Raw genomic sequence first — 16,286 nt, forward strand, 5'->3', positions numbered from 1 at the left:
TGCTGCTTCTGTCCTTATTGGCTGCTTGCTGCATCCTTTGGTTTTGTAGAGTAAGGTGAGATTATTTCACCTTTATTCTCTGACGCTGTGATAGCTGTGTATCTTGTTGAGGCTCAGTAAGTTATGCAAGATGTGCACTTTATCGGGAAAAAAAATCACTGTAGCTATTCATCCGTGATTGTTTGCTGTGGTCCTGTTTTTGAACAAGCCTGCGTCTCTCTGCGGTGAAATAAAGAGTTGTGCTACTTCTTCTGATACTAACAACGCTAGCATTGCTTTTGCTTGTTTGGAAATACCAAATACTGTTGTGACAACCACTGTATGTGCTGCCCCCCTGAACATACGAACACAAACAGGGCTGCAGTGATAGTGAGTGACTCATGTTTAAAGATGTAGATCCTCCTGAAACATGAATATGCTTGTAACTTTATTCAGTTGTTAGTAGCGTGTGACAAGCAATCTATGACTTTCCATCCTTGTTACACCACATTATTTTTATATTACAAACAAAACGTCTGGACGTATAATTACACAGAGAGTAGAAGAGTAGCACAAAATGGTGCTAGTTGCTATATTGCTTTTTTTTTATTATGCTTGCGAGGCATAAACCAATGTCACGTAATGAATGAACGCTACTTAGAAATGCTGCACGATCATGGAGTTTCCTGCCCTCTACGCATATAGAACTACCGTAGAGAATAGAGCCGGACTGACACGGGCCTTATCGCCCGCCGCAGGTGACCAGAGTTCTTGTGCAGCGGTTCCTGCAGAGGTCCAAACGGAATCTCGGCGCCGCCTCCGATCACGCGGTGACGTGCAGTCAGGCGCCTAAACGCAGGGCTGGGGGGGAGGGCCTACCTCTCGAACAGGTGAGGACGCGCTACCGGCTAATTAATAATGTTCGTTATTTTCAAAAGCAACATTCTGTTGCTCCTCTGAGGTGACCGATGATGTATGAGCTGTTGTGTTTTCATTTAGAATAGCCGACGTAGCTGATGTAGCTTTTGTGTGTGTGTGTGTGTGTGTGTGTGTGTGTGTGTGTGTGTGTGTGCACGTGTGTGCGTGTAGGTCTTGCGTACCTCCTGGGGAGCCAGCAGGGGGCAGCAGTACCAGCAAAGTGCACACCGCCATCGCCGGGGACACCACCACTCCCACAGCGAGAGTCGCCACAGCAACCGTCCCCGTGACTACGACCCTGTGAGGGCAGAGGGCATCCACCTGCGCAGTTGTGGCGACCTCAGCTCCACGTCTGCGCAGCTGCTGCGCAGGCAGCGGCCACGTCCGCACGAGTCGTCCGGCGCCCTCTACTCGGAGTCGGCCCTGTGAGCACGGGGAGAGGGGCCGACCTCCAGGAGAGCGCTTGGGAGGCCAGCGGGGACCAGAGGAGAGGTTCAAAGGTCACCCAGGCCTTCAGACGCTGTCACCTCCACAGCTGACCTTAGCGATCTGACCTGGGCGGGATTCTTCCCAGTTAGTCTGCCCAAGCAGAGATGAGCTAAGACCTTGTCTGTTTGGGTCCTGCTGGATGAAGCCTCCGTTTGAGAAGTGGCCCTCTGTGGTCCACGTCCGCTGCCGTCTGCACCCGCCGATCGCAACGGTTCTCTCTCAGCCTCACGAGTTCTGAGCCCCCTACAGCTTCTCTTCGCCCGTCTACACCTTTATCCCACACCCACCCGCTCGCTGAGTCTCCGTGGAACTGGCACCAGAGCATGAAGACCATACAGTGCTTCCCCGTACCACACACACACACACACACACACACACACACACACACACACACACGTGTACTATCTTCCAGTTTCGTATGCATATTTTGGCATTAGTTTTAGTAAAAGCACTGGATCCTTTCAGCAGATTTTATAGCCGGTTGTAAATCTGCGCATGTCCTGCTGTGAGACTGAATGTCAAAGGGCGTTTGTGCAGCACGAAGCTGCTACTTCTGCACTCTGTATCTTACGTAACGTTATCACTGCTCACCTGCATTATGAGACCTGGTCTTCCTAGGCACTGTTTTTACCATTGATCTCGCTACGATCACAGATGAATCATATCTGCACATTTCTGTTTAACAGCCATGCAGCAGTGCTATTTGAAAAGCCTCCGGCCACACACACGAGCATTTATATATATCTCTCCCATTCTATATCTCATTCCACATCTGAGGTTAACAGTGTGAAGGTAAACTGAAATGCACTGGCTGTATTTCTGCAAGTGCATGTGCTTTTTTTCTAACCCTTTTCCTGACACAAGTAAAACGTTGCAACGACAGACTCGATCCTTGGCATCATTCTTTGTTTATAATGGAATCTTGATTCTGGGACTGTGTAAAAATTGCCCAACGAACGCCTCTGCATGCACCGAAGGCTTGTGTTTTTCCTCACGTTTTGCACACACGCATGCACGCACGCATTCACACGTGTGCACAAAAGGAGAAGAAAAAAAAATGATGATCTTATGGGTAGAAGGTTTCAGGTATAAGGTTCCATTTACACTTGAAAAATAAGCTCTGGCAATAAATTTTACAAACGCAATCCACTGTACAGGTACAACTTAACACACAAGAAGGAATGGGACCATCAAAGCAAAGTATATCTTTTTCAGATTAAAATATTGTACTGATATTTATTTTAAGGAATTCCTCTCTTAAGCTTTCTTGGAATAGCCCAGCCAATTAAAAGTCGCTTCAGTTTATCTTAAGGAAAATGAAAAAATAACAAATAAAAAGATTTTTGACTACATTGAATTCTTATGGAGCTGTGGCAAAACAGACTTGAGTAGCAGGCTACCCAATAATGAAAACACTGATAAAGAAAATGATTTGAAGCTGATTTCACTGGCACACCTCCTTCTCTCCGAAGCACTGACAGCAACATGGAAAAGCAAACGAGATCCAGATCACGTTGCTGCAGTCTGGTGTGATATAACGGGACAATTATGGTTCATGGGCACTTGTACTGTAGCCTTTACACTGATTATATGGGGACATCGTTAAATTGGCCAAATGCCTAAACAAAATCTAGGTTATGTACTAAAACATGCTGAATAAATATAATCTACACATATATTTTTGTGAAATGTAATACTTTGCATGGTGTCATAAAAGTCATCATAAAAGTCATCATTAAAATGAGCATTTATTTTAGGGTAGATTAAATGTGAATCAGTGTTCACTCTCATTCTGTGTTTTGTTTGTTTGTTTTATTTAGTTTTTGAGAGCAGTATTGTCCATTATCTTATGGCACACTATCTGAAAGTCTTAGTGCTGCAGTATTTAATATATTAACATTTAAAACTGTTTACTGACTTTTATTCTGAAAGTGCATCAGCGCTTGTCTCACCGGAAGTTGTAACGTTAGCGCTCTCCTGTATAACTTTTTCGCAGCGGTAGTGAAGTGAGCAGCGTTAGTCAGCTTTTAAGAAGCTGTTTGAGCTCCTGGAACATTTTGAGCCTCGTCATGAAGGAGATGGAGACTGAATGAATAATCGAGATCACTGAGACGTGGCCATGTGGAAGTTACGGCGTGCAGACGGCGGCGCAGGTCAGTGGCGCTGCCAGCAGTCTCTCCTACAGCTGCGCTCCTACCTGGAGAGACCAGGAGACACCTGCCGTGCCCTCTAGACAACACAACTCATTTCTTATCCTGGTAGTATAGTCCAGAGAAGTCTGACCAAGACGCTATACACATGAAGTCTGCCATGCACATGTTTAACATAATGGTTTTGTCCTGAATCCCAGAGGCCATCTGTCTCCTCCCTGGTAAGGACTATGTGGTGGGTCGGAAGAACTGTGACATCCTTCTGTCCAATGACCAGTCGATCAGTCGCGTGCACGCCCACCTGTCTGTCACTGAGCAGGTGAGTTCAAGCTCCTCCAAGTGGCTATACTGTGTTATCAGCAATTGTAAGTTTTCTTTGCCGCATTTGTTGACTTGTGTTTTACCTGGCAGAGTTGTGGATGTCTGTAAAGGAGGATTGGTGGCTTAGAAATTTTGTAACCTTGTGTAAAATCCCCTTTCTCCCCTTTGAGTGTTTATATGTAGAATGTGTTTGAATACATACAATGGTAACTTGAGAGTAATCCAGAGAATGAATTCCCCTGGTTTCCCTTGAACAAATTCACTGTCTTGTCAAGTGAATGACCTCTGAACCATCCTAGAAAGAAGTCTAGAATTATTTTCATCTGAAGTTTTCTATTGTTAACTAATTGTTTTATAGCTGCCTTGTAAAACCTTTATTTGAGTAATTAATGTTAATATATTTAAGCTATTTCAGTTTAATACTCATTTAAGCATTTATTGGTCAGGTGTTCAGTGTAGAGTTGCTGTGCTTTGAGAGGCTGTTTTAACATATTTACTCCAGTTAATAAAAGATTGGCTGATAGTTCTTAGCAGGAGCTCCTCCTGAAAAGTTTGAATTTACACAAGTTGGCAGTGTTGTACAGTGTAAGAGCCAATAAACATAAATAAATATGTGAGACTTTCCTAGAGCAGATGGCAGCATTGCTGTTGTAGGTGTTTGTGTGTGTGATGATCCCGTTGGTGGTGTTTCCTCTACTGCAGGTGGTCATGCTAAAGGACAGTTCCAAATACGGTACCTTCGTCAACAACGAGCAGGTCGCGACCGGATCCACCACCACGCTGCATGTTGGAGACGGCCTGACGTTCGGGGTCTTTCAAAGCAAGTTTAGGTCTGCGTTGCCCACTCACCCACCCTGCCTGTCATTTTGGGGGGATGTATCTGAACATAAGGGAACTTCTGCACTGGTGAACTTGTAAAATCACCTAAATGTCAAAGTGCTGTATGTTCTCGTCGGTCTCAGGCTGGAGCTGGACTCGGTGCTCGTCTGTTCGTCGTGTGTGGACGCTGAAGGGAAGACGAGCCTCTCGCAGGACGTCCAGGCTGTCGGGGGACGCCTGGTCGGCACCTGGACGCAGGACTGCACGCACCTGGTCATGCCCGTGGTGAAGGTCACCATCAAGGTCAGAGAGCAGCCGGCTCACTCCCTCCCCTCTGTGCTGGAGAGATTTCCCGGCGTGAAGATGCTGAGTGAGGTACTGTTGCCTGTGCAGACCATATGTGCTCTCCTGTGCTGCCGGCCCGTCGTGAAGCCGGAGTTCTTCGCCGAGCTCTCCGCTGCCGTGCGGCGGAAGCAGGCGCTTCCGAAGGCGGAGAGGTAGGGAGGCTCCTCTGTGGGATGCTTGCATGGGTTTAAACACCGTAATATCCTGTGTACTGAGACCAAATGTGCTGTTCACTGCATTCAGCTTCAGAAAGAGAGCTTTCAAACCTGAACAGGGGCTGCACTGGTTTTGCAGCTCAGACTAGTCCAGGACTCATGGCTCAATCTGTGGTAGATTTGGGTAACACTGGACGTCTCTCAGTCCAGACGTGTGACTGCTGTAGACTTATAATGTGCAAGACGTCACGCCGAGTTTGGCCTTCACCTTAAAAATAAAATGAGTCCACAAAATATTCATGTTTACATATACAGTTGCATGAAAGTATGTGAACCCTTTGGGATTAATTGGATTTCTGCATGAATTGGTCATTAAATGTGTTCTGATCATCTAAGTCACAACAATAGACAAACACAGTCCTCTTAAACTTATACCACACAAAATTGTTTGCATGGTTTTATTGAACATAACATGTAAACATTCCTCTTCACAAAACCGTTTCAGTTCAGCATTATTCTTGAGATATCTGGTGTGAATCGCTCTCTGGAGGTCACGCCACAGTATCTTAATTGGGTTGAGGTCAGGACTCTGACTGGACCACTCCAGAAGGCGCATCTTCTATTGAAGGTTGTTGATTTACTTTTCTATTTTTGTCCTGTTCCATCATCCTTCCTCTGTTGAGCTTCAGTTGGCGGACATATGGTCTTAAGTTTTCCTGCAAAATGTCTTGGTAATCATGGGAATTCATTTTTTCGTTGATGATTGCAATCCGTCCAGACCCTGAGCTACCAAAGCAGGCCAAACCATGATGCCCGCTCCACCATATTTTCACAGTAGGGACGAGGTTTTGATTACGTGTGCTGTACCTTTTTCTCTCATCACATAGCGTTGTGTGTTCCTTTCAAACAACTCAGTTTTGGTTTCATCTGTCCACAGGATATTTAACCAGTAGCGCTGTAGAACATCCAGGTGCTCTTTGGCAAACTTCAAACGTGCAGCAGTGTTTTATTTGGGCAGCAGTGTCTTCCTCCGTGGTGTCCTGCCATGAACTCCATTCTTGTGTAATGTTCTACGTATTGTGGATTTGTCAACAAACATGTTAGCATGTGCCAGAGATTCCTGTAAGTCTTTAGCTGACACTATAGGATTCTCCTTCATCTCATTGATCATTCTGCGCTATGCTCTTGTAGTCATCTTCATAGGACGCCCATGACTAGGGAGAGTAGCAACCGTGCTGAACTTTCTCCATTTGTAGACCGTCTTGTCTTACCGTGGACACATGAACATCAAGGCTTTTAGAGACACTTTTGTAAACCTTTCCAGCTTCATGCAAGTCACCAGTTCTTGAACGTAGGTCTTCTGAGAGCTCTTTTGTGCGAGGCATGATTCACGTCAAGCGATGCTTTTTCAGAACAGCAGACTCAAATCTGGTGTGTTTTTATAGGGCAGGCGGCTTTAACCAACACATCCATTTTACATTTACATTTTTATGGCATTTGGCAGACGCCCTTATCCAGAGCGACTTACATTTTTATCTCATTTTTATACAAGTGAGCAATTGAGGGTTAAGGGCCTTGCTCAGGGGCACCTCAGTCATGGCCTCAGGTCTGGGAATCAAACCCACGACCCTCCGGTCACAAGACCAGTTCCGTAACCACCAGGCCATGACTGCCCCTCATGACATCCAATCTCATCACATTGATTGTAGGGATGCACCGAAATGAAAATTCTTAGCCGAAACCGAAAACCGAAAATGAGGAAACCAAGGCCGAAAACCGAAACACCGAAATACATTATGCCAATTATTAGTAACATTGGATTTATGGCTAACCTCACTAAAATCAAGGCATTGCTATTCAAAGAATAAATCAACTACAAAATTTGATTTGAAAATATTTATTTAGCACTGACATTACAGTAATGCATATTATAAAATAAAATTAGTGGTGGGCCGTTAACGGCGATAACGCTGACAACGGACGACCACTAATTAAATTTAACTCGCTTGCAGACCGTTTTTATCTGAGAGGATAAATATATGTATTTTATACGAGTTAAATTTTATTATAACTGACTGGCCTGAAAGATAAATATAAATTCTCTCATAATTCTCTCTTGCAACAACATTAAACAGCTCAGGTAAACACGCTTCTGAGAAATGTCGTCTGCTCGGCAAAACATAACGGGGCTCAATGTGCTCTATTAGCCTACGAAATCCCTACGACAGAGAACGGCTGATCGTCTAAAGCCTGGCAACGAGTTCCATAATTTTTGGTGTAATGTCCTTTGCCTTGGCGCCATCACTGAAACTTTTTTGCTTTTGAAACTTTTTAAAAATCCAAATAAGCACGTGCAGGTGGCGATTTTTGCTTGCGTCATCACAACACATCGTTTCGGCCGTGTTGTTTCGGTGATGAAAGTATTTTCGGTGGCCGAATTTTCGGTGCATCCCTAATTGATTGGACTCCAGATTGGCTCCAATTAGCTCTTAGGAGTCATTTGTCTAGGGCAGGGGTGGCCAACCCGTCATAGACCAAGAGCCACTTTTCTTACTGTGTTACGGCAAAGAGCCACATCGTACATGGGCGAGTGTAATCTGTTGAGCCGGGGGGTGGGGGGGGGTGGCGAGTGTAAATTATTAGCTGTGAAGACAGTCAGATGCGTGTTTTCCACTACGCCGGTTTTAAAAGTATTAGCGGCTCGCTAGGCTTGTAAACTAACCGCGCACCACGAAAATGTAGCAGTGTGTCGCCCCGTTTGTGCAGGTGAGCCCGCGGACAGGCTGGGGAGCCGCATGAAACCAGGCAAAGAGCCGCATGCGGCTCGCGAGCCGCGGGTTGGCCACCCCTGGTCTAGGGGTTCACATACTTTTCCACCCTGCACTGTGGATGTTTACATGTTGTCTTGAATAATACCATGCAAATATATAATTTTTTGTGTGGTATAAGTTTAAGCAGACTGTGTTTGTCTATTGTTGTGACTTACACTTTTAATGACCAATTTATGCAGAAATCCAATCAATCCCAAAGGGTTCACATACTTTTTCATGCAACTGTATATGAAAAACAGAATCAGATGTTTCTGATAAGATGAGATTTACAGAAAGGCCACAATCCTCAACATCTCTCTACTTGCATGGGCCAGTTTCAGACCAGAGATGGGCGAGGCCAGTCTGAGCGAGCAGGAGGTGGATCTGAGCCCCCGGACGGAGAGGAAGACCCTGTTCAAGGACAAAACCTTTGTCTTCCTCAACACCAAGCAGGCAAGGGAGTCCCTCTGTTTAGCCAAGGGACTCATGGAAGAGTCTTTATGGGATGGATTCTCTTTTATTTGTTCTTTTTAGATAATAACTTGGGTGACAAATAAAATACTGAGGCAACTTGAATCCAGAAACACACACACAGCACAATGTCTCCAAAAATGGGAGTTTCGGCTATGTGAGGCATGTCTATGGTTAAAATTCTTTCAAATTCTGCCTCGGTCACTGTTCATAAACGACGGTACTGATCGTAACACTGCTCTGTTAGAAATGCTACACTTGTTCCAGACATTTGGTTTTGTAGCCGGTGTTATCCGTGTGTAGTGGACATCACTCAAGTCTATGCCATGTTCACTTTTGGTTTGTTTGTTTAACATTTGCTGTTTTCTCCAGCATTTCATCCCCTCAATCACAGAACGAGTGAGATGAGGAGACGAGTCATCATTTTCTCCCCAAAACTAAAAACTGTAGTACAGTACAGGGGGCCTGAATGTTTGACTGGGTCTGAGGGCGATTGAAGGTGACAGCAGTGTCAGCCCTGACATGTTACTGACAGCAGCCGCCGCTAAACTCGACTTGGGCATCTTAACTTCAGTGTGCTGACTGCATTCATTTTAATTTAAATGAGAGTTATTGTCATTGTGAAGGTGAAACTGAACAGATCTTCCACAAAGGCGAACACTGCTGTGTTCTTGCTTATTTATTGTGCTCGGGAAGGTGCTACACACCATTGGTCCTCTACATAGTGACTGTTGTTTTACATGGAAAGTTTGGTTTCTGGACAGTTTTCAGTCTTTTCTGTGTAGGAGTTACCAGAGCATGATGGATGCTGATGGTTCATGGCATTTTTATTCATTTGTGTACTAGTTTTTTTTTTTTTTTTGTTCATGTTTGTTGTGTGCGTGTGTGTTTTAGATGAAACGTTTAAGTCAGGCCATCAGTTGTGGAAGTGGGAGGAGTCAGCTTTTGGAGGAGGGGTCAGTTCCTGTGTCACTTCTGGAATCTCCAAGGACGTGTGTTGTAGATGTGGAAACTGGATCTTCCCAAGCACTGCTAACACCCACCACCAAGACATGGGTGGACTCTGTGGGCCGGGTCTTACACAGGTACCTCCCCACTACTGCATAGAGGAAAGATGCTTGTTAGGTTGAGCAAAATGTAAGTAAATCTGTTCTGGCTGTTCCTCAAAGCAGGGAGGCCACAGTGTGGAGGGTGTGCGGGTCTGTATTATCTGCACATACGTTTTTAAATTGTTAAAGAGCATGAATTTGTTAATGGACCGGGTAAATAATTCACAAAACACATCTGTCAGATTAGAGTGACGGGCCCTTGTTTGGTTTTTAGCAAGCTAATATCATCTACATATTTCCAGACTTGGTTCAAGTCAAAATAAAGAAAATAAAGACAATGATTGGTCCGAGTAGAGTTCCCTGGGCCACACCCCCTGATGGAGGCACCTGACAACCTCCCAAAACAGCACACTGTGTTCTTCTGCCCTATTCAGGATGTATAATGTTCTCAACTCTGACAGGTACTTTCCTAAACGTGCAGATGTCGGTGATGTGCACCCCCAGCTGTGGTGTATACCACGTCCATAAGGGCATGAGTAGATTATTTGTCTTTTAAGCACCATCGTTGACTCTGATCAAATCTACTATCTTTAAGCAGCCAGTGGAGTACGATGGAGGTACATTTCTGCGTTTTGATCTTGGGCCCATGTGCTAGATGGCCTTCTAACTCCTCTCCATATGATAGTTGAAAGAAAGATTCAGTCTTAGTGGCTGTGCTGCACATGCCTGTGTGAAGAGGCCTCATGAGGCCCAGATAGACCTGCCGCACAAGTCTGCAAATCTGTGTATTCTCTCTTTTACTCTGTCTGTCTCTCGTTGCAGAAATGGGTTGCGCTTCATCACTGAATCTGAGATTGGATTGGCTGCCATTTATGTTAACAATGAGACCTACTGCAATCCCGGTGTCTCTTTAAGTTCTGGTGAGCTAAAACATAAATACACACACACACACACACACACGGTACTCATATCAGCACTCTGTTCTAACATTATGCAAAATAAGGGCATCTGTCTTTTGGCGTAAGAAAGTGGAACTAATTATTACAGTGTCATTCTGAACAAATATCAGAAGCAACAGCACCGCATTATCATTCACTAATGTTTGCCACAGTCACTAACGTTCACCACAGTCACATTCATTATTACATAGCACTATCCTCTTTTTTTTTTTTTTTTTGTCTTGTAGATTCTGTGCGAGTGAGGCCAGCGATCCCTGGAGCATCGCTGTCCCAGAATGCCACGGTGGACGAGACTGTGCTTCCTCCAGTCTCCCAGAACATCACGGCCTACGCGGCCAACACAGAACCGTCTCAGCCCATACGCGGGTGAGGACGTTGCGCTCCTCATGAGCACTGACCTAAATAAGAAGTTCATGTAAGAAGCGTTTGTGTAGCCAGTGACCCTTGACCTTTACAGGTTGGACATATGCGGGGTCGCAGCCATTGGGGAGACCCCAGAGAAGCGTCCTGGTCGGGCGTACGCCCAGGGCTCCACCGCGTCCTCCGGGAGGCCGTTGTCGGCCGGAGTGCCGCCGGTAGCCCACGCCGTCCCGGAGTCCACGCGTCCAGCAGCTGGTCTGGCTGGAGACCGGAGCGAGGAGACCACGCCACAGCCAGCACGCGTCCAGCCCGGCACGTTTAAACCCCCCCAGAAACAGTCCGCACTCACAAACTACTTCCAGCCCGCCAAAAAGAAAAGGCGAGTCACTAATACCACAGCCAGACCCGATCACCCACGTGTCTTTTTGTTCTTTCATGCTTGTTATTTATTGACAAATAGTGTAGAAACGTCGATGTCACGTCTCTGTGCAGACAGCGTGAGGGTGAAGCGGATTCCTTGTCTGAGGCTAAGCTGTCCAGGAAGGACGGCGAGGATGAGGAGAACAGGAAGGCGAAGAGCTCTAATGCTGCCTCCGAGAGCCTGGATCCCGTCAGCGCGTGCGCAGGCCAGAGCCAGCGTGGTCACCGCCGGCATCCCGATTTCAGCGCAAGTCTGGGTTTGGGTTCTGGGGTCGGTACCAGCTCAGGACGCGGAGAGAGCGATCCGAGCGTCGTCTCCGGTGCTACGAAGAGGAAAGAGCCGGAGCAGGACAAGCCGTCTGGTCCCGAGGCGTCTGCGGACATGGGCGAACTTGACGTGTCTCCCGATGAGTTGGAGTCCATCATGTCCCTGGACATGGACCAGCCCCTGGAGCCTGCGGCCAATAAGAGACAGCGTGTGGATCCGGGTGAGACCATGATGGCACCCAGCAACCAGCGGAGGGCGGAGAAACAGAAAAGCGTAGCCAATAATATCCAAGGATTGGAGAACAAAGGACCAAGTGCAGCCAGTAGCAGTCAGAGCTCTGGAAGGAAGCAGAGGGAGTCGTCCAATAAAACGCCAGATTTGGGGAAGAAAGAGTGTAGCTCTGTGTGTAGGAAGGATAAATCTGAACCTGAGGATATTAAAGATGAAGAAGTGTCATTTGCTGTGGTGAGCATGCGTCTCCTGAATGAATCACTTTGAAATTTAGACTTTTGCAAGAGTTTATTTGAACTTTGTCAATGTTGTGTGAAAGATTAAACATGTTTACTTTGATTTTAGGCAACAGAGTCTCTTAATAGCTTTGGCAAGTGCAAAAAAGTGGTAGAAATCAAGCAAGATCCCATGGTGAGATTTCCAGACACGACACAGTATAGGATTAATGAATCAATCCAAGACCCTCAATTAGGGCTGTTTCTCTGACTTGTGCTCCCTGGGTGTATCATGGAGTTGTTGTAATCACTTTGCTTTTGATTTGCAGGCCTTGACCTCAGCGACAGGTACCGAGAACGACCCTGAGCTTCCCAAGAAGGTCATGCAGATTCAGTTCAAGACCCTGACAGTGAGCGCCCCCTGCAGGCCGAGACCCGACCCGCTGCAGATGTGTGATCCCAACAGCAAGAACTTCAAGCGTTTCCGCAAGGTGTGACCCGGGAGGTTGGCTGGGGACACGGTGTACGCTGAGGACAGGTGAACTCGCTCCTCCGCTCTGTGCAGATCGGTAGCATTTCCTTCTGCTTGTGTGACAGCTTCCTGTTCCTGGCCTTCATGGATTACCCAGCATCATCGGCGGCTCAGACCTGGTGGCTCACAGCCGCAGCAAGAACTCCGAACTTGAGGAATGGCTAAAAGATGCAGCGAAGGTGAGAGAGAGGGAGGGAGGGAGGGAGGGACGGAGAGAGGGACGGACGGAGGGAGGGAGGGAGGGACACGGGGTGGGAGGGATGGAGGGAGAGAGAGAGGGAGGGGGAGAGTTTAGAGTTGTGAGCCCAACTTTTATCTGTTTCAGTGTTACTAATATTGTAAGTGTTCAGGCTTTGGCAATACAAATGAAGCAATATTTGTCATGCCAATAAAGCACCTTAAATTGAATTGAATTGGGGGGGGGGGGGGGGAGGAGAGAGAGAGAGATTTATATTAAATATTCATAAAAGCTATACAGTTTTGGAAACATATCAAGTCTAGTAACCCCCAATCCCTCCATTATAAAGCTCTGGCTAGTCAGGAAGTGAACACGGAGAGGATTCCCCTCAGTCAGATGGTCCTGAGTCTCAGTGACCTAAAACACCATCACGGACAATAATCAGCCTGTCCACTCACTCACTCAAAATCAGACCCAGTCAAATTATCACCAGCCAAAAACTAAATTACATCACCTATTAGACTACACAACAACAAAACACCTATGCTATTTGACCATAAATCGAGACTACACATTGCCGAACTACCTGACAACAATCAAAGACAAGAAACTGAGGAAGATGTTGATAATGTACAGATTCAGTGAGTACAGACTGGCCAATGAAACTGGTCGGCACAGACAGAGCTGGTTACTCAGAGAGGCCAGACCTTGCTGTGTTTTAGTACATTCATGCCAATAAAGCATTGTTGAATTGAACTGAGAGAGGGGGGCAGAGAGAGAGAGAGAAATTGATTGATTGATGGAGTGAATGCAAGAGAGAATAAGGGGGGAAAGAGTGAATAGGAAAGAGGGGAATTTGTGGACAGTTGCTTATGCCGGTCTACTTTCCATACGCTTAGAAATGTAAAAATGGGGAAAACACAACCCTGATGGGCAGGAGAAGTGAAGCATTATGGGTAGGTGTGAAGATCCCACGAGAGAAGATGGGAGATGTCATGTCATGTCTGTTTCAGGAGGAGAAGGAGCAGGAGGCAGAAGATGCTGCAGGAGAAGACCTGTTCAGGTAATGATCCACGTGAAACCTGGCAGTCCGCACTAACAGAGTTGACTGTTATGTGTTGACTGGTAAACGTGTGAACAGAAACACAGGCACACCACACACACTACACACACCCACACCACACACATGCACACACACTGCACACCATGCACACCACACACACACACACACACACACTCACACTCACACAATCTCAGGTTCCTGTCACCTTGTATGGCATCACTAGTGTGCACGTGTATCCGCTTCAGGATACAGGATAGAAAAGTGATTTGTATGATTAATGAACATTAGAAGAAGCAATAGTACTCAAATATGAGGGTCTGGTAAAGAGGGTCCTGATGGTAAAGTGTTTTTGTAACTGCTTCACTTGTCAACAATATTAATAATAATGGGGGGAAAAAGGAATATTGATATATGAGTAAGGGAATGAGTATACCCTGGGAGTGTATTTGAGTGGGGGAATGAGTATACTCTGGGCATGTATTTGAGTGAGGGAATGAGTATACTCTGGGTGTGTGTTTGAGTGAGGGAATGAGTATACTCTGGGTGTGTGTTTGAGTGAGGGAATGAGTATACTCTGGGCGTGTGTTTGAGTGAGGGAATGAGTATACTCTGGGCGTGTGTTTGAGTGAGGGAATGAGTATACTCTGGGTGTGTGTTTGAGTGAGGGAATGAGTATACTCTGGGTGTGTGTTTGAGTGAGGGAATGAGTATACTCTGGGTGTGTGTTTGAGTGAGGGAATGAGTATACTCTGGGTGTGTGTTTGAGTGAGGGAATGAGTGTACTCTGGGTGTGTGTTTGAGTGAGGGAATGAGTGTACTCTGGGTGTGTGTTTGAGTGAGGGAATGAGTGTACTCTGGGTGTGTGTTTGAGTGAGGGAATGAGTATACTCTGGGTGTGTGTTTGAGTGAGGGAATGAGTATACTCTGGGTGTGTGTTTGAGTGAGGGAATGAGTATACTCTGGGCGTGTGTTTGAGTGAGGGAATGAGTATACTCTGGGCGTGTGTTTGAGTGAGGGAATGAGTATACTCTGGGTGTGTGTTTGAGTGAGGGAATGAGTATACTCTGGGTGTGTGTTTGAGTGAGGGAATGAGTATACTCTGGGTGTGTGTTTGAGTGAGGGAATGAGTATACTCTGGGCGTGTGTTTGAGTGAGGGAATGAGTATACTCTGGGCGTGTGTTTGAGTGAGGGAATGAGTATACTCTGGGTGTGTGTTTGAGTGAGGGAATGAGTATACTCTGGGTGTGTGTTTGAGTGAGGGAATGAGTATACTCTGGGTGTGTGTTTGAGTGAGGGAATGGGAATGTGCTATTGGTGTGAGACCATGCGTGAGGTCTCATGTCACCAGCTGTCTCCAGAGAGACGGGGTTGGACAGGGCACAGGATGGACGAGGGTTTGTTCACGGGGGAAGAGGTGTTGCTTAGAGACAAAATCTGGCTAAAGTGTAAGGCTTGCTTTAAAGTGGTTCCATTTCTGATGCCAAAGCAGATCCAGCATGCACACACACACACACACACACACACACACACACACACAAAATGTTCCAAGCTTGTTTGAACTGTGAATGATGTTCCCTGGTCAGTCAACCATGACGAGGGAACATCACATGTCCAGAGAGACTGAAGATCCTCATGCGTCTACGTTCGTCTGCTCTGGTGGTGTCTGGTCATTCCCGTTACACTTGCGAGGCCCAGACGTGTTGTACTGAGGAAATGTTAAACAGCTTTAAACAGTGCCAAGCACTTTAAAGTTCAGTTGCACCATTACAGATTAGGTTAGGTTAATGTTATAAATCTGCTGTGTTTACTGTTTAGAAAAGCTTTAAAATTTTGTTCTATTTTTTGATTATAGGTACAACCCAAAGTCTACTAAAAGAAGATGAGAGATCGTTGTTAAGGACACGGGATTGTTTCTGATTCTCGTCAGTGATTTGCATTCTCAACAGTTTGAAAGTGTTTCACAAGTTCTCAACCAAATATGTTTGGAGCAGTTGACAACTTACCAACCCAAATTCTTTCTGGATCATTGAGAGAAAATGTGTGTAACGTTCCTAAAATCCCACAGGCCTTAAATATGTTGTCTGTTCTTGTTTAAGGCATGAACCTAAAGAACAAAATTCGTAAGTTCGTTGATTCGTAAGCTCGTTGATTCGTAAGCTCGTTGATTCGTAAGCTCGTTGATTCGTAAGCTTGTTGATTCATAAGTTGATTCGTTAGCTCGTGTTCCTGCTGTTCTTTTTTCGTCCTGACTTTCCAAATGCTCCAGTAGCAGCGGGTAACCCACACCTGCTCAAAGGAGCTGTACGAAACCACCTCATCAGTTTCATTATGGTTTTTTCATTTGTTTTCCAGAACAATTGCAAATATAATGTTTCTCAGTAGGACACTGCTAAACCAAGCTCGAAACCCTCTGAAACACTACTACGTACCTGTGGAATTTCCCCACCCCTCCTAAAAAAATTTCCAAACATCAAATTGCTGGATAAACTACTTGTGGTCTGTTAAACCTGAATAAACACGTTGTTGTGTCATTTCCAAAGAGTCCATCTTGAC

General features: G+C 45.8%; 2 protein-coding genes across 2 annotated transcripts in view; both read left to right on the top strand.

Annotated features, from left to right (window-relative positions):
- fam189b (family with sequence similarity 189 member B) overlaps positions 1 to 3,042 on the top strand; it is an 8,280-nt gene extending 5,238 nt beyond the window's left edge. The window contains exons 13-14 of the mRNA XM_076971353.1: positions 738 to 869; positions 1,069 to 3,042. Of these exons, the coding sequence (XP_076827468.1) occupies positions 738 to 869; positions 1,069 to 1,326 (390 nt within the window). The 3' untranslated portion in view covers positions 1,327 to 3,042. The remainder of the gene's footprint in view (positions 1 to 737; positions 870 to 1,068) is intronic.
- Positions 3,043 to 3,333: 291 nt separating this feature from the next.
- nbn (nibrin) lies at positions 3,334 to 16,274 on the top strand. The gene is made up of 16 exons (XM_076970349.1): positions 3,334 to 3,539; positions 3,737 to 3,855; positions 4,560 to 4,687; positions 4,820 to 4,979; positions 5,070 to 5,173; positions 8,322 to 8,439; positions 9,352 to 9,542; positions 10,329 to 10,426; positions 10,693 to 10,831; positions 10,923 to 11,208; positions 11,322 to 11,978; positions 12,090 to 12,155; positions 12,289 to 12,450; positions 12,557 to 12,670; positions 13,683 to 13,732; positions 15,586 to 16,274. The coding sequence occupies exons 1-16, from the start codon at positions 3,506 to 3,508 to the stop codon at positions 15,614 to 15,616; spliced, it is 2,457 nt and encodes an 818-aa protein (XP_076826464.1). The 5' UTR covers positions 3,334 to 3,505; the 3' UTR covers positions 15,617 to 16,274.
- Positions 16,275 to 16,286: the final 12 nt, after the last annotated feature.

The sequence above is a fragment of the Brachyhypopomus gauderio genome, chromosome 13 (assembly GCF_052324685.1).
Source record: "Brachyhypopomus gauderio isolate BG-103 chromosome 13, BGAUD_0.2, whole genome shotgun sequence".
In the NCBI taxonomy this organism is placed as follows: domain Eukaryota; kingdom Metazoa; phylum Chordata; class Actinopteri; order Gymnotiformes; family Hypopomidae; genus Brachyhypopomus; species Brachyhypopomus gauderio.